Source organism: Microtus pennsylvanicus, chromosome 9 (assembly GCF_037038515.1).
Source record: "Microtus pennsylvanicus isolate mMicPen1 chromosome 9, mMicPen1.hap1, whole genome shotgun sequence".
In the NCBI taxonomy this organism is placed as follows: domain Eukaryota; kingdom Metazoa; phylum Chordata; class Mammalia; order Rodentia; family Cricetidae; genus Microtus; species Microtus pennsylvanicus.
This window is the reverse complement of record NC_134587.1, coordinates 49,925,267-49,944,530: the sequence shown is the minus strand read 5'-3', so window position 1 is coordinate 49,944,530 and position 19,264 is coordinate 49,925,267. Positions and strand designations below refer to the sequence as shown.

General features: G+C 43.6%; 1 protein-coding gene across 9 annotated transcripts in view; it reads right to left on the bottom strand.

Moving 5' to 3' along the window:
• Positions 1–19,264, bottom strand: part of Cntrl (centriolin) — an 88,355-nt gene that overhangs the window by 10,078 nt on the left and 59,013 nt on the right. For 7 of the 9 annotated variants that reach the window (XM_075985986.1, XM_075985990.1, XM_075985989.1 and 4 more), the window contains 11 exons: positions 18,041–18,357; positions 14,405–14,613; positions 11,196–11,388; positions 8,386–8,516; positions 8,053–8,193; positions 7,822–7,948; positions 7,501–7,665; positions 6,676–6,835; positions 4,579–4,694; positions 4,289–4,506; positions 791–948 (listed from right to left, as the gene is read on the bottom strand). In XM_075985986.1, the coding sequence (XP_075842101.1) occupies positions 791–948; positions 4,289–4,506; positions 4,579–4,694; positions 6,676–6,835; positions 7,501–7,665; positions 7,822–7,948; positions 8,053–8,193; positions 8,386–8,516; positions 11,196–11,388; positions 14,405–14,613; positions 18,041–18,357 (1,935 nt within the window). Of the gene's footprint in view, positions 1–790; positions 949–4,288; positions 4,507–4,578; positions 4,769–6,675; positions 6,836–7,500; positions 7,666–7,821; positions 7,949–8,052; positions 8,194–8,385; positions 8,517–11,195; positions 11,389–14,404; positions 14,614–18,040; positions 18,358–19,264 lie in introns of those variants that run through there. The other 2 variants (XM_075985993.1, XM_075985995.1) reach the window with 2 other exon arrangements.

Genomic DNA, 19,264 nt, shown 5'->3' with positions numbered 1-19,264 from the left:
AAAGGTTTTGTTTGCTTTTGAAACAGTGTCTCATTATGCAGCCCAGTTGGTTTTAACCTTAATGTTCCTCCTGCCTCAGTCTAATGATTACTGTGTCACCAGATCTCGTTTAACCTTAATGTTCCTCCTGCCTCAGTCTAATGATTACTGTGTCACCAGATCTAGTTTTGTCACATGGATTAAAAATGAGACAGTACATACACCATGACTAGAACATAATAAATGCTTAATAGCTATAAATACTTAACCAATTCTCCTAAATAAATGAACAAAAACATTTGGCAGTAAGAGACATTTCTACTATTTGGGTGCACGCACACACACAAAGAGTTATGGCGTGAGGAGTGATGTCAACCTATTGTGTATTTGTGCAAGTGAGTATGAGCATGAGCCATGCAGCAATGTGGAGGACAGAGGTCAACATCTGGGAGTCAGTTCTCTCCTTGTATTGTGAGCTTGAAGTTCAGGTTGTCAGGCTTGATGCCAAGTGCTTTTTACCTATTGAGCCACCTCACTGGCCCAAAAGTAATTTTTATATAATTTTTTGTTCTAATTCTAAACTGTTCCCTAAGGAACATAAATTACATTTTAAAAAACAGCTTACAATAAAATCCATGTATCATGTGTGTCTTAAAAGTATATGATCTAGACCTGGTATATTTATAGAGTAGTACAATCAAATCCATAATCTAACTTTAGAAAGAAACCCCATGCTCCATTTTGCATCACTTACTTCTCTTAGGGGCAAGCTGCGGGCTGCGGAGTCATGAGTCTGTAGTCTGTCCCTTACCTTGGAGCTGCTGCTGCACCATGGAAATGTCGCTGTGAAGGGCTAGCTTGTCTTGGCTCAGGTGCTCCAGCTCCTGCTGCAGCTCTCTGACACGCAGTTCCAGCTTCCCTAGGGTTGACTGCTCTGTTCTGTTGCTTTCTTCAGAAGCTGCTAGAACTCTACCATGGAACAAACCAGACTGTTAAACAGAAAATATGCACACACGAGGCCGACTAGGGGCAGTGCCACCCTCCGTAGTGCACAGCAGGAAGTCGGGATGAGGATGAGGCCTGAATACAGGATGCCAAAACTCATTTCCGAAAGACACCTCACCAGCATTCCAAACAGGAAATTAAAAAAAAAAAAAAAGGTTCACTAAGTTTTACATGTGACATTCAAAATTCCCAAAACAAAACAAAATAAAACTGAGTGATAGTTTGGTGCAAACTCTTCAGCAAGTGAAAAAGCAGGAAATACACTATTTGTACAATTTGTACCATAGGGTTTGCCTGTTACTGCAGCCACTCTAGCAAGTGTATCTCACTGTGGTTTTAAGTTGGGTGTCCCTAGTGATGAATGATACTTAGTGTTTTTTCATGTGCTTCTTTTCCATCATGTAGCTTCTATGAAAATATATGTTCAAATCTTTATTTAGCCCATTTAAAAAACTAAGTTATTTTCTATTAAGTTTTGAAGGCTCTTTATAATAAATATTTTGCACATGTAAGTCTTACATTACACAAATGGTTGAGAAGATTTTTCTCCTAACTCTTGCCATGTATTTTTATTACTTTCAAAAGTGTCTTTTGGAGAGATCTTTTAAATGCCTTGTTTTTATTTTTACTTATTTTTTGAGAAAGGATCTTTCTATGTAGCTCTGGCTGTCCTGGAACTAGCTCTGTAGACTAAGCTGGATTGGACTCATGGATTTCCACCTGCTCCTATCTCCCAAGTGCTGGGATTAAAGGTGCGTGCCATCACACCCGGCTTGCATGTCCAGTTTTTAATAAGGTCACTTACTACTACTGTGCATGCGTCTGAGCGCAGGCCAGAACACAGCCTCCAGGAGCTGGTTTCCTTTCTCCCTGCTGTGGTTTCTTGTCATGTTTCTGCTATGGTGGGTTCTCCAGGTTGGCTGGCATGTGGGCTTCCAGGTGATTCTCCTATCTCTGCCTCCCATCTCTCTACAACAGTGCTGGGATTCCCAATGCACAACCCCAGCATCTGGCCTTTTATGTGGGTTCCAGGGTTTATCTCATGTTATCAGAGCATCTGTGCCTTCTTGTCAGCATTAAATGTCCTATTTTACTTATCTACTTTTGTGTATATGTGTAAGCATTTGTGTGTAAGATATGTTTACCTGTACAGGCATGCATGAAATGATATAGTAGCTCTCTGAACCCGGAACTCACTCTTTTGGCTAAATGAGCTAAGCCAGTAGGCCCATGGGGTCTTGCCTTCTCTCCTCCTTCCTACAGAGTTCTGGTACCTGGAACTCAGGTCCTCACTGAGCCATCTCCCCACCACTGTGCTTTACTGTTTTTATATGGATCATGTTTTTGGTGCCTAGATAAGAAAATTTTTGTCCTACTTGAAGTCACAAAGGGCTTGTTTTCTCTTAAGTTTTATATTTAATTTTTATATTTATGGCTCACTTTCTTTACAAGTATTTATTCAGTTGGAGAGGGGGTATGCACATGCCATGTTGCATGTGTGGAGATAAAATGACAACTTAAGCCGGGCGGTGGTGGCGCACGCCTTTAATCCCAGCACTCGGGAGGCAGAGGCAGGCGGATCTCTGTGAGTTCGAGACCAGCCTGGTCTACAAGAGCTAGTTCCAGGACAGGCTCCAAAGCCACAGAGAAACCCTGTCTCGAAAAACCAAAAAAAAAAAAAAAAAATGACAACTTAAGGAGTTGTATTCTTCTATTTTGTGAACTCAGGGAATTAAACACAGGTTATCCCAGGCTTGGCAGCAAGAATTGTTACCCACTGAGCCATTTTGCTGGCTTATGTGACTAAGTTCAGCCTGCACGCATGTCTGTGCACTACTTGCATGCCTAGTACTCAAGTGGCCAGAAGGGAGTGTCACAATGCCTGTAACCAGAGATACTTACGGTTATATGCAACCATGTAGGTGGTAAAAATTGAACTCAGAACCTGGGAGAGCAGTAAATGGTTTTAACTCTTGAGCCATCTCTCTAGCTTTTTTTTTTTTTTTTTGAGACAGGGTTTCTCTGTACCTTTTTGGAGCCTGTCCTGGAACTTACTCTGTAGATCAGGCCGGCCTCAAACTCAGAAATTCACCTGCCTCTGCCTCCCGACTGCTGTCTAAAGAATTCTATGAATTGTTGGTCGTTTGCTTTCCTTATAAATTTTAGAACCAAATTTTGAATTTCTAAAAAGGGAAGGAAAAAATGCTTACTGGGATTTTGACTGCAATTGTTTTCAATATGTAGATCAATCTGAGAACAATTTGTCTCTTACAGAAATGAAGAAATTGTTCCTTTGCATTTGTTTCCAGCAAAAGAGAGCGTGTGTGTGTGTGTGTGTGTGTGTGTGTGTGTGTGTGTGTGTTTCAGAGGACACCCTTCGGTGTTTAGAGCTGCTCGCCTTTTTCTTTTGGAGGCAGGGTCTCTTAGTGCCTAGAGCTCATGCAGGCTAGTGTGGCCTGTGAGCTTCAGAGACCTCCCTGTGCTGGGACTATGAGTGTATGGTTCTGTGTTCACACGGGCTCTGGGGACTGAACTCAAGTCCTCATGCTTGAAAACAACCACTCTACCTCCAACCCCAGGCAAGATTGCTTGTTTATTTTATTTTATTTTATTTTAAAAAGAAAAGAAGCTAGCTTTCTTCATTTTACATACCAATCCCAGTTCCCACTCCCTCACCTCCTCCCAGCCCCATCCACTCCTCAGAGAGGGGGTAAGGCACATTGCTTTGGGGAGATCCAAGACCCTCCCTACTATATTTAGGCTGAGCAAGGTATCCATCCAAAGAGAATGGGTTCCAAAATGCCAGTACAAGCAGTAGGGATAAATTTAGTGCCACTGCCAGTGGCCCTGCAGTGTGTCCAGCCAATACAACTGTCACTTACATTCAGCAAGGCAGTTTTTGAAAAAATGCTTTTAAGGGGAGAAAAGTTGAAAAAAAAAGTACCAAAAAAAAACCCCAAAAAATTATGCTATAAGGTTTGTAAAATATTTTTTTCTGTTATAATTTTGCTGTTTTGTTGAGTCAGGGTTTCATTGTTTAACAGTGTTGGCTGTCCTGAAACTCGCTCTATAGACCAGGTTGGCCTCAAACTCAGAGATCCACCTGCCCGAGTGCTGGGATTAAAGGCGTGCGTCACCACACTTGGCTTTTGCTATTGATTTGAGACAGGTTCTTATTAAATAGCACTGGTGGCTTAGAACCTGCTATGTAGGCCATGGTGGCCTTAAATTCATGGCAATGCTCCTGCCTCAGCTCCTGGGTACTGGGATTCCAGACATGCAGCACTATGAGCAGCTCCCTTACCTTTTGGCATGTGAAGACTTCTTTTCCCAAGTTTCACACTGTTCTTGGAGATCTTCCTTTTCTTTAGTCAAACACTCCACGCATGACCGCAGTGCCTGGGTCTCGGCCCTCACTCGCTCTATTTCCCGCTTGTCTCGCTCCAGCAGCTGCTTCTGCCACTCTATTTCCCTGTTCTGCTGCTGTGCTGTCTGCTGCAAGCTCTCCAGCTCCAGCTTTTCCTGAGTCAGACAGGAAAGACTTCAGAACCCTGAGGAGAAAGGCTGGGGAAAGGCACAGGTTCTCCTTCGTACCTCCAGCACGTCCACCTGGGTCTTCTCTAGCTCTGTCACCTTCTGGTTGTGCTGTAGCCTCAGACCTTGGAGCTCACTGCTTTCAAGTTGCAGCGTGTTTGCTACATTCTTTAGCTCTGACAGAGACAAAGCGGGTCAGTGCCAGGAAGAGAACCAGGAGACAGGGCACGAGCACGGCAGACCGCACTTCCTTGTTGACCGACATAGAAACACAATTTTGCTGAATTACCTAAATGCTGATTTTATTTTTAAAGGAAAAACCTTTTTGAAAGTCCTGTTAAAAACACTAATTTGGAGCTGGCTGGTGGTGGCGCACACCTTTAATCCCAGCACTGGGAGGCAAGTAAACAAAAATGACACTAATTTGTTAAAAACATTTAATAAAATTCTGATTCTAGGAGCATTTATTTCCATATAGAATGAACTAAGTACTTTTTTTGAAAAAAATATTAATTAAAATAGGAAAAATTTGGACCCACATGGTGGAAAGAACCAATGCCCCCAAGTTGCCTGACTTCCATACTGTTTCTCACATGTACACATTTAATAAGCAAAACAATGTAATAAAAAACTCAAAAGATGACTACTACAAGAGCATTTTGGGGTGTTTTATTTCAGGAGTACACTTTGTTTGACATGGGCACGGCCTCAGACTTACAGTCAATGGTAGTTACCTAGAAGCCTCAGGTGGACTGGGAAGCTCTGGACAGGAACCTGACGTGACCGAGTCTGTGAATGCTGACACTGTGTGCACTGGCGAGCAATGCAGCTTCCTCCTCCCAAATATATACAGCCTGAGACTGCTATGCAGGCCTACAGAGACTAGACCCCACCTCCACTGTGCTGCTCTAGCGGAGCAAGTGTGGCCCATGTCTGCTTATCTGGTGTTTTCCCCATTCCCTCACTTTCCAGACAGGTTTCCAGGACACTGCCAGTAAAAAGCATTTGCTATGTGGATATGAGGACCTGAGTTTGGATCCCAGAACCCACAGAAAAAGTATATAACTGTAGCTATGTGTGTATGTGTGGGGTGGGGTGGGGTGCAGAGGTAGGAGGATCACTGGGACCAGGTTTAGTGAGAGCCCTCGTCTCAAGGGAATAAGATAGTGACCCAACAGGACATCAGATGTCCTCCTCTGGGCTGTGTACACACGCAGGCATGCACACACTATGCTCACATAAAATAAAACATGATCATAAATAAATAAATAAAAAACTGGGCTATATCTCATACTCACCATTCACCTAAATTTTTTTCACTCTAATTTTTCATGTCTTTAAGTATTAAACATAAGCCTTTTGTTTCCAGTTCTGTAGTCACAAATCACGCTATGGTGCACATAAAGGCGGGCCATCTCTAGATGAGTAGAAATGGGCACTTCAGCTTGTTGTTTTTCAGTCGGCTTTAGTGGCTGTACCTGATCTGATATCTTACCTACCATCTATGGCCCAACAGCCCTGAGGCCTGGCGAGATTTCCAGTCATACCAGCACCAGCTCTGTTGTTGCCGCCAAATGTACTTTTTTGACCAAGTCTCTATCATTCTCTTTACCAATAAAGACTCGGGAGTCAGATGTTGGGGTGAAAACCTGCTAGCTCAGAGAGGCTGAGAAGCAATCAGCTGGTTTTCCTTTTTGGCCAGAGACCTAACAAGACGGCCTCTCTTCAGCTGTCCCAAACCAAAAATATCATGAAACTCCCTACTCTTTCCTGTGTGCCTCTGCCTCTTTATCCATCTTTCTGTATGGTTATTCCTGTCAACTAATAAAATCAACTAATCCAAGGTTGATTTTATTAGCACAGCTTTGGGTTTCACAGTGTGATCAAATAGCCCACAAAATTGGTTTTACAAATTTGAATATTTGAAACCTCTCTGTTATACCCCATCAGTTCTAAGAGCCTTCCTTCCAACAGCACACTCTAATCAGCCACTAATATGGCTACTTCCCTTTAAATAAACCTTAAGAAACGGAATGGCAGGGACCATCATGTTCCTTTCATAACTTGCTCCTCTTTGCTCATCAGTGATGTCAGTGTGGTGAGGTGCGGCACAGATGCTCCCAGCCTCACACTTTGAGACCTGCTCTTTAAACTTACCAGCCTTATGTTTCTGCAGCTGCTGTAAAACTACCTGAAGGTTTTCTTCCTCTTTCTCCATCTCCTGCTTTATAAGTGCGAGCTGAGTCTTCTTTTCACTGATGTGGACATTCAGTTCTCCTTTCTGGAAACTCAGTTCTTCCAGCAGAGACTTTACTTCCTGTGTTTAAATAAAAGTCATCTCCTCTGTGAAGAACTGGCATCCCTTTCACAGGAGTCAGCTCTGTTGTTGTTTTATCTCACATACCTAATTTGTAAATTAGTTTATAGCAATTTTTGCCTTTGGTGCCAAGAACAGAACCATATTTTATACTAACATCTACCGTGTAACAGAAAAAAGTAACATAATTCATACATAGGTCATTGTGTGATTTTCCCCATACAAAGACTGCTTCCAGTCTCAGGGGCTGTCAGGACAGAAGGCTGGGAGCACAGATACTGTCACAGACAAGAGGCTGCTCTCAAATACAAGAGAAAAAAACTCCTTAAGAGCAACTGAAAAACAAAACAAAACAAAAAACAAAACCCAAACCAAAACAGGAGGTTGCATGTGGCTGAGCTTTGAGAAACAGGCAGAATGGGATGTAGACTGTCCTGGGATAAGGGCTTTTCTGGACAGGAAAGGCATGAGAAAGCCAAGAAGCAAGAGAACCCAAAGTGTATCAGGTGGTAACCTGACTCCCTCATCACCAATACATTAACACATGTCCAACGGCATTGTGGAGGAGGCCCTTCTATCTCCATTTGGGGAGAACCAGGGAAAAGCTTCAATATAAACCTACGGCACTGCCCTGGACTCCTAAGAGAGCCTATCGTCAAACATACCCTGATGTGATTGCACTTCTCAGCGACTTCCGTCTCGCCCAGTGTCAGGGCTTCTTGCAGGTCAGATTTTGCCTGGACCAGGCTGTCCTGGAGTAGGAGCAGCTCCTCCCTTCTATGCCTCAACTGCGTGTCTAGGTCAGCCAGCTCCTGCTGCTGGCTTGTCACCTGAAAAAGGAGAGATAGGAAGTTGGACTTCAAGATGTATCTATTTTTAATATTTTTTTGTATTTTCCCATCTTTTCTACAATTAATAAACCTTATCCAGCAATCCTCAAGAATAAATATGTCTTAATTAGTTTTCTTCCGAGTATCTAGCCACACCTGGCTTTTCAGTGTTTCCAGCTCAGCTCTCTTGGCCTGAAGGAGAGTCTCAGATTCTCTGAGGATCTGCAGGTGGCGATCCTCATTGCATTCTGCTATCTCGATGTCTCTTTGCAGACTCTGAAGCCTACAAAGCAGGGCAGTACTTTAGCAGCCTCTAAAGGGGCCTGGCACCCACAGCTGCTGTGGCCCACACCCCCATCCCGGGGCCCCTCAGAGGCCTTTACTCACTCTTCTGTCAGTTTCTCCTTCTTCTCATTCAGACACTGGAAATCTGCATCTTTGGCTGCTACAACTTTGTTTATTTCTTTTAAGATCTCTTCTTGTTTGATTTTGTGCTGCTCCAAGTCCTCTGCATCAGCCTGGAGCAGTCTACAACGGGATATTTACCCCCTTGGCTCTTCAGGCTTAGCACACATCAACCATATTACTCTGTGCACCTCAGCCCTCAGTGGCACAGGAGTCAACCCGCCTCATCAGTCCCGAGGTCACCTACCTCAGTAGCATTGGGGTCCACCCAGCAGGCTGGGCTCCACCCACCTCAGAAGTCTGGGGTCTACCCACCTTAGTTGCTGCTCGGCTTTCATGAGGTTAAGTGCAGTCTCCTGGGCTCTCTTTTCTAATGCTTCAGCATCTGACTCAGTTTGTAATAAATTTCTTTCAGCATCAGCAAACTTTTCAACAGCATTCTTCGTCTAGAAGAGAAACTGCCATTAAAACCAATTCGACTATAGTACTTACCAGTTATTTACCGAATTAACTGGTACAAATCTCAGTAAACATGACACAAACAGAAACACCTGAAAACATTCCTTTGCTATGACTCTCTAATACTCAGAGAGTTGTCCAGAAGCAAATAATCACTATGTAAAAATGTAGTTAGATAAATCTGGACAAATGAAAGATGAAGATAGGGAATTAAAACAGACTGTGACCTAGTCTTTGTAAGGGCGTGTAGCAGCATGCAGATGTCAGAGTATGCTAGAGCAGAAAAGAACTTCAAGTGGTGTAAGCAGGTGAGAGGAACTGTACAACTACATCTTTGTCAACAAAGAGCTCGTAAGAAAAAAAAAGTTGTTCCAAGTTGATGAGACTGACTGGAGATTCCTTTTTATTTAAAAAATTGGATTATTATCAAATTTAGTCAACTAAATGGCAATAATCTGTCTCCTTTCTGCTGCTCTTCTTTAGGGGCAGGCAGGACTTTTCCTACTTCTTCTCTAGTCTCTGTGTCTCTTTTTCTTTCTCTTCTCTTTCTCTTCCTCTCTCTCCCTTTCCCACTCCCTTCCCTCAATAAAACTTTCAGTTAAGTTTAAATAAATAAAAATAAATGGCAACAATTTTACCAAGCTTTCACTCTCTCGGTAGATTCTTCTTACATCATTGTGAAATGGGCTCTCATTTTGTGATGGTGACTTCTTTATGGCTAAGGAACACCAACACCAAATCTCTTTGAAGTCTCTGGATTCCTATGCTAGATTTGGCATATCAAACATCAACTTGGTTTCCTGATCTGCCTAGATTAAGAGGTTTAATGGATCTAAAAGGAGAGTTTAGTTTGTACTGACTGAATACTGACTCCCATAGAGCCTCAGAAGTCATAGGTGTCTGCGGGTGAAATCCGTCTGAACTGTCCTGTGGATGTCAACTGGCTGGAAGGTCCACAGCACTGGACACGTCGCCGCATCTCTTCACTGAGCTGCCTTCTGCCGGCTCATCAGCAGAGCATCGCCCTGCTCAAGAAGGAAGGCGCTCTAGCCTCCTGGGCAGGTTCTAACATGTCTGGCACATTCAGCTGCTTCCTCTCCCCTGCTTCACAAGCCTTAACCCTGAGTCCCTGGGAGGAGAGAGCGGTCTGCTGTGTGGTCAACTTTCCTCTGTGTGGTCAACTTTCCTCTGTGTGCCCACTGCCAATGCTACTGATTAAAACAAATACAGGTGATATGTTTTCTCTACTTCTCCACACAGCAACTGAATGTTTACAGCACAAGGACTCCTCGTAAGAAAAGAAATGAAGGTCAGGCAGTGGTGGCGCACTTCTCTAATCCCAGCACTCGGGAGGCAGAGGTGGGTGGATCTCTATGAGTTTGTGCCTGGTTTGCAGAGTGAGATCCAGGACAGCCAGGGCTACACAGAGAAACAGAGAAACCCTGTCTTGAAAAACTGAAACAAAACAAAACCAAAACCAAAACAAAAAGAAAAAAAAAAGAAATGAGGACATCCCTGTTCTCATTTAAGACCATGTACCATGTGAGGGAGGCTTCCTGGAAGGGGCTGTGTCTGTGAAGACTGATGGGCTCCACTGTTGTAGGGTTGACATGCTGCAGGCCAGAGACTCACTACAGTTTACACTGGGTTAGCTTCAGCCTCCGAAATTAGAGACATGCCTTGGCCACCTCTGTGGGGGACCTGACACCCTGTTGACTAGCAGATAAAAACTGATCTAACATCCTGAAAAACAAACTCAAAACCAAAACCAAACAAATGAAAAACCTTTGGGTTGTATTGCAACAACAGTACACAGAATTTAATAGGTGAAGCCACCCATTCAGTTCCAAGTAGTAGGTTTCTATTAAATAGATTCAAGTTGAACTAACAAAATAAAAATAGTTTCTGAGGTGTCTCATGTGCCCAGGGGCTTTGTCTCTCTCTGGAATTCTCATTTACTAAAGAACTCTTAGGAAGGCGCTGCTTCAGCTGTGCAACGCTGGGCCAGATATAAGCTGCGCTGAGTTGATAGGCAAACCATGCTAACGTCAATTCACAGAGCTGCCAGGGATGCGAAATGAAATGGCTTTTATAAATAGCCACCATACGGGCTTGGAAAATCACCTTCCCTCTGGATTTCTCCTGCGTTGTGGCCTAAAGAATGCTGTTACTGTCACTCACTCACCACAGAGGTAGGTTCTGCAAAGAACATCTCAGAACCTTTCTTTGTTTTTTTAATTTCAACTTGGCTGTACTTAAATAAATGAAAATCTATGACCTAGGAACTGAAAGGATATCATTACTTCTGTTATCAATGTGAAGAGAAGCAAGACTTCTATAAGAATCTGATTGGTCTTTTAAAAAGACACAGATTGAAGAGTCCAAATTAAAAACAAACAACAATCCCTCAACAAACACAGGCAGATGGAAGAGAAGGACATGCTGAACTAAACAACTTCAGGAATTTAAAACATGCTATTTAATACTAAACAGCCTGCGTATTCTTAGCTCGAATTTACGGAAAGGCAGGCCAAGCCTGAGGACTAAACTACTGGCCCAGATGTCCAGACCCGGACAGTGCTCTCGTCCGTTTCCCTGCAGTCTTAGGCAGGCGGCTGTAGTCGCTGTGTCACACAGGAGCCCCAGCCGGAACCATACGGACTCACCTTCTCCTTAGTGCAGGAGAGCTCATGCTCAGCTTCTGCCAAAAGTCGGTCAGCTTCCCTGAGCTCTGAGCGCCGCTTCAGAAGAGTCTTCTCTATGCACGCAACCTCGTCGACAATATCCTCATGGCGTTTGAGAGACTTTTCTATTTCTAGTTCAGTCATAAGATTCTCAACATTTCCATCAATGAAGTCCCTAAAAAAATTACATGAATATCAAGAGATTTTAAACATACATAATGTGGACACTCATAGCCTATGAAGAGTGTTCAAGAATTTACTAACTTTCTAAGAGAGGTAACTACGGGCTGGAGAGATGGCTCAGAAATTAAGGACACTGGCTGTGCTTCCAGAGGTCCTGAGTTCAATTTCCAGCAACCACAAGGTGGCTCACAGCCATCTGTAATGAGGTCTGATGCCCTCTTCTGGCCTGCAAGCATACACAGAGAGAGAGAGAGCACTCAATCCTACATACATAGAGAGGTAGCTACAGTTGGTTATGTTCAAAACGTACTATTATTACAAACATGGAATATTCCTGGCAGTAAACACACACTATGTAAAATGCCTGGTGAGTTTGTGCTGTCAACATCTGGCCAAGACAATGCTGCCACATTATTTTTTTGAAAAATAGAAATAAAGGAAGTGGCTACACAATAATATCCAGGTCCTATGACAGTCCTCAAGGACAGACCCCAGGCCAGTTGGCCTCAAACACTGCATGGATTTGTGACTTACTTCTTTATATTAGAGTAAAACTGTCATAAAAGATTTGACAAAAAAGTGACACAAAATTCAGTAACTCAAGGCTAATATGACAAATTATATGAAAATGCTTCAGAGAAAAACATGAGAACAAACTCAGCACACTGATGTTTTTCTTCTCTCTTTAAACAAAGGTGTGCAAAGAACTTTTGCCTTTTTCTCTGATGACTTAAGTGTCATTTTCTTCCTACTGTTACAGTGGCAGATGTCCTACTGCTCCACCACCGCCGTGCTCGTCCTAAGATGTACATTCACATGACTAGTAGCTATAACCACCCTACCCACGAGCACAGCATCCCGTTCTTCTCAGTGAGGCTCTTGCTTTCCACAGCAGTTTTAATCACTCACCTGTCCACTCCTAGGCAGCAGTGATCTTGTCTCATTCATTCTGCATGCCTCACAGGCCCCCGACCACCCCGAGAGGAGGCCTAGGCTAGTGTGGATTAATTGACAAAAACTGGGGAACAGCCATAATTCATGGAGCACCACAGAAGACAACATTTTATAGAACTGAGCAGACAACAGAGGCTCTGTGAACTGACTGACTCTATGCTAGCTAGGTACAGGCACCCGTAGACGGAGGTCCAGCTATCACCCTATTGACTCTCTGGTTGCTTACAGCACTGCATGAGCAGGGCTATGTCAAAGGTTGCTAACCCTAACTTTCACAGGATACCTGAGAGGAAGAAGAAAAAAGGAAAAGTTTAGAGTAAAAGGGAACCCCTGACCTTTGTTTTAAATTCTTTTTTTTTTTTAAGATTTTATATCTATGAATGTTTTGCTTTCATGTATGTATGTGCACCACAGACTGCCTGGTGTCCACAGAGGTCAAAAAGAAGGTGTCAGATACCCTGGAACTGGAGTTATGGATGTTTGTGAGCCACTATGTGGGTGCTGGGAACTGAACCTGGGTCCTCTGCAAAAAGCAACAAGTGCTTTAAACTGCTGAGCCATCTCTCCAGTCCCTCAGCCCCCACCTTTGTTTTGAAAGGCAGGACAGATGGACGGCTTGGGGAGGGCATTTCAATGATGGAGGAAGGTCATTGGCTAATAAAGGAACTGCCTTGGCCCATTTTATTGGTTAGAACATAGGTAGATGGAGTAAACAGAACAGAACGCTGGGAGGAAGAGGAAGTGAGCTCAGACGCCACAGCTCTCCTCGCGGGAGCAGATGCCATGCTCCCAGCTCCTGGGCAGACACACGCAATGAAGCTCCAACCCAGGATGGACCTAGGCTAGAATCTTCCTGGTAAGCGCACCTAGGGGCGCTACATAGAATATTAGAAATGGGCTAGTCCAGGTGCGAGAATTAGCCTAGAGGAGGCTAGATAGAAATGGGCCAAGCAGTGATTAAATGAATACAGTTTGTGTGTTGTTATTTCGGGCATGAGCTAGCCAAGCAGGCGGCCGGGGTGCTGGGAACGCAGCCCCGCTGCTCTTATTGCTACAAATCCACAGCTCTCCTCTCGGGAGCAGACGCCTCAGAGAGACACCATGCCTCGCTCCTGGGCAGACACACGCGATGAAGCAAGCTGCCAGGTTAGACATGCTGAATCTTTCCTGGTAAGACCGGTGCTCACAGATTATTAGAGATGGGTTAATCGGTATGTGAGAATTAGCCTGTAAGGGCTAGAGCTAAAGGGCCAAGCAGTGTTTAAATGAATACAGTTTGTGTGTTGTTATTTCGGGTCATAAGCTAGCCAGGCAGCCAGGGTGCTGGGGACGCAGCCCCGCCGCCCTTATTACTACATTTCAGGAAGAAGACAGGAGTGAAGGTGCGGAGGCAGAGGAAAGTGGTGCTAGGGGATAGATAGCACAGACGTGGTTCATGCCAAGTGTTTTCTGAGGCTGAAGTCTAACCAAAACAGGCAGGGTTCAGACTGCCTATGTACCAAGATGAGACTGAGTCCAGTGTTTCCTGGCAGACTGGAGAGAAAGATTCTACACATGGTGGTCAGCGTGGAAGCCATGTTAGTGGTCTAGAATTCCACTAATTAAAGGATACAGCAGTGGAAATAACAGAAAAGGGTCAGTTAGCTCTCTGTATGCAATGTCAGAAGGACAAAGAAACCACACAGACACCACAGAGAACAAAGGTTTGAAAACCCTGTTGTATGTTCTGCTGTGGTGGCTGGGATGGAGAATGGCTGTGCTGGGCACCAGAGAACCACAAAAAGGCTGATCTGGATGATCTGCCAGGATACCTTAGATATTCGCTGTCCTAAGTGGTATTTACCACAGAGCACTAAATTAATTGGAATTAAATTTTATCAGTTCCCTTTGCCACATTTAAAGAACCATATACAGCTAACATTTATTATTTTGCAGTTTAGATTGAAGAAAGTTTTACAATGATAGAATGTTTTATGAGGCACTGCTGACTGAGGCACCCTTCCGAACTGATATGGTATCCTATGAATTATAGAAATATAATGGTGGATGCTTACTTTCGTTGTTGATGTTTCTGGATGGTTCTATGCAATTCTTCTACTTCATGTTCTAGTTCTTTCTTCTCTTGCAAAAGGTCATCAATATTATGCAGCAGCTCTTCCACTTCTTTCTCAGAATGCTGCTTGGTTGCTTTCAGCCATTGTTCTTTCCGTCGTTTTGATTTTAGGTGCTGCATTATGTCTTCTAGTCTAGACACTTCATTCTCCTGGTCATAGAACATGAATGCATTATTGAGATATCGGAGGGCATCTCTTCCCTTTTGCTGTCAGAAGTTGAAATCGATTGGATAAAGTATGGATCTATGGCCTAAAAAATAGTGGGGCATTCTAAGACTTCAGTATGGGAAGAAAAATTGAGTCAAGTCAATTTTTTTCACACGGCAAGATGGAACTGACAGACTTCACATAACTTTTCCATCAGTTTGACTCTACATTAGAAACTCACCAAACCACTCTGTCTCTAGAGTTCAGCATCTAGCAGAACAAAGAAATTGAAGTCTCTCTCTACTCTGGACACATGGGAGAACTGTTGAAATAGGTTCCCAGAAGAAGAGGTATTTTGCCTTCATTTTGCAGAATGAAAAAGGTAAACCAAGTCTCAAGAAAGAAGAAGCTAGCTGGAAGGTGGTGGTGCATGCTTTTAATACCAGCACTTGGGTGGCAGAGGCAGGAGGATCTCCAAGTTGGAGGCCAGACTAGTCTACAGAACAAGCTCCAGGCCAGCCAGCCAGCCAGCCAGCCAGCCAGCCAGCCAGCCAGCCAGCCAGGGGTACACAGAGAAACTGTTTCAAACAACCAAACAATAACCAAAAGAAGGGGGAAACAAAACAGAAAACTACAACGTCGAGGTGTGAAAGCACACTGGAGAAGCTGTGTGAGTCATGTATTCTTTTTTTTTTAAAATATTTATTTATTATGTATACAATATTCTGTGTGTATGCCTGAAGGCCAGAAGAGGACACCAGACCTCTTTACAGATGGTTGTGAGCCACCATGTGGTTGCTGGGAATTGAACTCAGGACCTTTGGAAGAGCATGTCATGTATTCTTGAAGGGCTCTAGTAGGCCTGGGCATAGCAAACAGGGCACCAACAGGTTTGCTCTTCACCTTTCCCTTTTCCCCTTGCTAAAAACAATTATGTCATATTCCTAAAGCTAGCCACCAAGTTCTATTCCCTTTTTGGCCACTTCCTCCTCCTGGGGCTGACTACCAAGGTTCAACTATCAAAGTATGGAAGTCCAGCAATCAAAAGCCCCCATTTGGCTACACTAATTAACATGCCCAATCAAAATTACCTCATTCTAATGGGAGTTCCCCTTGTCCCTTAATAAACTGCCATTTGCCTAAGGGCCATGTGTGTCTTCTCTCTATCCAGAGGCAGTCCTTTGTCCCTCCAAGGCAAATATCCCTTCCCCTCCCCTCTCTTGCCCCTTTTCTCTTCTCCCTTGTCATCTGTCTTTGTCACTCTGGGGCAAACAGAGCTCCTTTGTGCTGAGAACTAGGTGTGTTCTGTGTTCATTCCAGGGTAAAAGAAATAATCCAAGGGAGTATCAGCAAATGCTTAACAGACAGATGGTTACAAACTGAATGTATGCAAAAGCCACATGTGGGCCCCGTGGACCAACTGTGACCTACTAGAAGGGGACAATGACCTGGTACCAGGTATCTTTTCTTCTGTTCCCTCAGTGGGCTGAGGAGGGAGGAAAGAACAAATGCTCTAAGTGCTCTGAGCTCAAAAGATGAGCTTAGGATGCAGTGTTATATTAGAACCAAAAAAGTAGAAAGCAATTGGATTAGGAAGTAACCACTTCTTAAAATCTAGCCTAAGAATAAAAAGCACATTTAAGAATCCTCACAGTGGGCTGGAGAGATGGCTCAGTGGTTAAGAGCACTGCATGCCCTTCTGAAGGGCCTGAGTTCAGTTCCCAGGAACCACAGGGTGGCTCACAACCATCTGTAGTGAGATCTGGTGCCCTCTTCTGGCCTGCAGGAGTACATGCAGACAGAATACCGAGAATACTGTATACATAAAAAATAAACAGATTTTTTTTTTTTAAAAAGAATCTACATAGTCTGCCGGGCGGTAGCGGCTCATGGCCGTTGATCTCTGTGAGTTCGAGGCCAGCCTGTTCTACAAGAGGTAGTTGCAGGACAGGCTCCAAAGCTACAGAGAAACCCTGTCTTGAAAAACCAACCAACAAACAAACAAAAACAAAAAAAAAAGAATCCACACAGTCACCTACTGCACGTACAAATAAAGAAATGTTATCTAGATATTAACATGCTGTTTAAAAATATTTGTACTGTTCTGTTGTATAACAGTTTCCTCCTATATTGAAATATCCCATCCTGCCCTTAAGCAGGGAGGTAAACAACTCAAAATAGCTTCAGGAAGCCCCTGAAACTGATCACATTCACTAGACCCCTCCCTCCCTGCCAGAGTAAGCAGAGCTAAGACCAGCTACCTAGAAGATGCAGAAATCAGTAGAGCTGCCTGGAAGTGGTTTAGAGCAACCTAGTCACTTGGAAAGGATATTCACCAACCTGTGAGCTGTCAGTGTGTACAGCGTGAGCCAGGTTCCCAGCTTCTGTAAGCTGGGATGGGCCTTAGTGATGCAGCTGCGACTCATTTCTGTTCCTGTATGTAGCCCCTAACACACAGTTCTGTAAGTAACCTCAATGAAACTCACTGGTTCACTAAGCTGCATTTTGGTGGTGTCTGTACTTTAGTCTGCTCTGAGTTCCCTATCTGGGGTGGGTAGATGTGTGTGCTGTGTTGCCCCAGGGAAAGTTTTGTCATACAACAATTCTTGCAGCAGACTTAAGTTCCTTTCCTAGAACCCACACCAGGCTTCTCACAATTGTCTATAACTCCAGCTCCAGGGGAGTTGATACCATTTCTGCCTCTGAAGGCATCATATTCACATGCACACCCAACACGTGGTTTTTTTTTTTTTTGGTGTTTGTTTTTGGTTTTTTGAGACAGGGTTTCTCTCTGTAGCTTTTGAGTCTGTCCTGGTACTTGCTCTGTAGACCAGTCTGGCCTCGAACTCATAGAACAGTGGCCTCTGCTTCCCAAGTGCTGGGATTAAAGGTGTGCGCCATCACCACCCGGCCACACACATATATATATGTAATTAATAAACAAGTAATTAATAATAAAATCTTTAAATTATAAAAACTGGGTATTATTTCTATTAGTAAATGGGAAAACAGAATTCAAATGTGCATACAACAATAACTGTAGAAAAAATGTATAATCATTCTCACCCATATGTACTGAATGCTGTTTATACATATCAGCACATATGGGCACACGTGTACATGTGGAGCATACTCACACACATACATAAGCTACAGGTACTAGTATGTGATAGCTTTACATAAACACTACTACACAGTTAACAATAGGAAGTTGTTGGTGTTTAGACTGAAAGCATTTTAGAAAACAGCTAGCTGCATCAGGCTTTGGGCTTGAGAATTTCCTATCCTGTTCAAAATCATATTTTAATAGGAGACTGTTTGTTTTTTAAACATCAGCCCTATAATCTCACTCCTGGTCTAGGCTCATGCATCCGTGAACTCATCACATGTGCGTCTGTCTGAAGCACTTGGAAGCTGTTTCCCACTTACTAGGTTATGGTGCTCTGGGACATTGCAATGCTGCATACCCACAGGGACAAGGGGAACAGCAAAGTTGGTGGGAGGAGGTCCACATAAGATGGGGGCTCCAGCAGGAGGTGGGCCATAAACCACAGTGCCAGGGTGCAGAGGTTGGCTGCTGCTGGGCAAAAGAGGCGATGGTGCATACAAGGCCATTCCTCGGGGTACTGGAGAGCCATCAGGAAGCACAGTATACATTATGTACCCAGGAGGAGGCACAAATGAGGGTTCCTCCTGGTCATCCAGTCCACTCTCTTCCTGGCTATCTCCTCCACTGTCTGCATCTTCTGTGAGATAAACAGGAGAGTATACTAGGTAAGTAGATTTAGGAAGAAACAAGAGCATTTTAATCAAAACATAGGAGATGTAAAACAAAATTGTAAGAATGGTCAAATGTAGTTGTGAGAAACAGATCAATACACAAAGTATTTTCAGCAGCTAACACTTCACGTTTCTTCACCCACAGATGTATTCAGCAATCATTTGAATATGTGTTTTATACTACATAAAATATCAACAGAGATGTTATGAGACAGAACTCAAGTTGATTCTGCCATGACATGTAACACTCTAATATGACGGCTTACTTCCTACTCATCTCCCCTAAAGGCAGGAGCTGTGTCTGCTGACCTGACATTAAATAAAGCAAACACACAGCAGGCACTCACCCAAGGAAGAGTTCCTGTTTGTTTGCTTTTGTGTTGCTAGGGATTGAACTAACAATGAGCTACATCTCCATCCTAACAAATATTTTCTTAATGAACAAATCACCAAAATATAGTATTACTATGTCATAGATCAACAGTCTCAGAGCCGCAGAATGGTTTGACTGTGCCCACAGAGCTATGAAATGTAAGAGCTTAGACTACCCAAGTCTCATTCTTGGCACAAAGCTTTGAAAGACTAACCTCTGACAATCTTAGTAGATTAAAAAAAAAAATTATCCAATGTTCCATGACCTAGAAGCACAAGCCAAGAAACTATTCAGTTGGAGAGAGTGGAGGAAGACACCATACAAGGAGCATAGTCTTCCTAAACCCTGAGTATGAATTGGTCTGGGGAAGGAAAGAGGAAGACAAACATTACAGAAAAATGGAGGTTTAGGGGTGCGGATGTAGCTCAATGGCAAAGTGCTTACCTAGCAGGTGCTAGGGCCTGTGCTCTACCTACAGCACTGAAAACAGACAAAAGCAA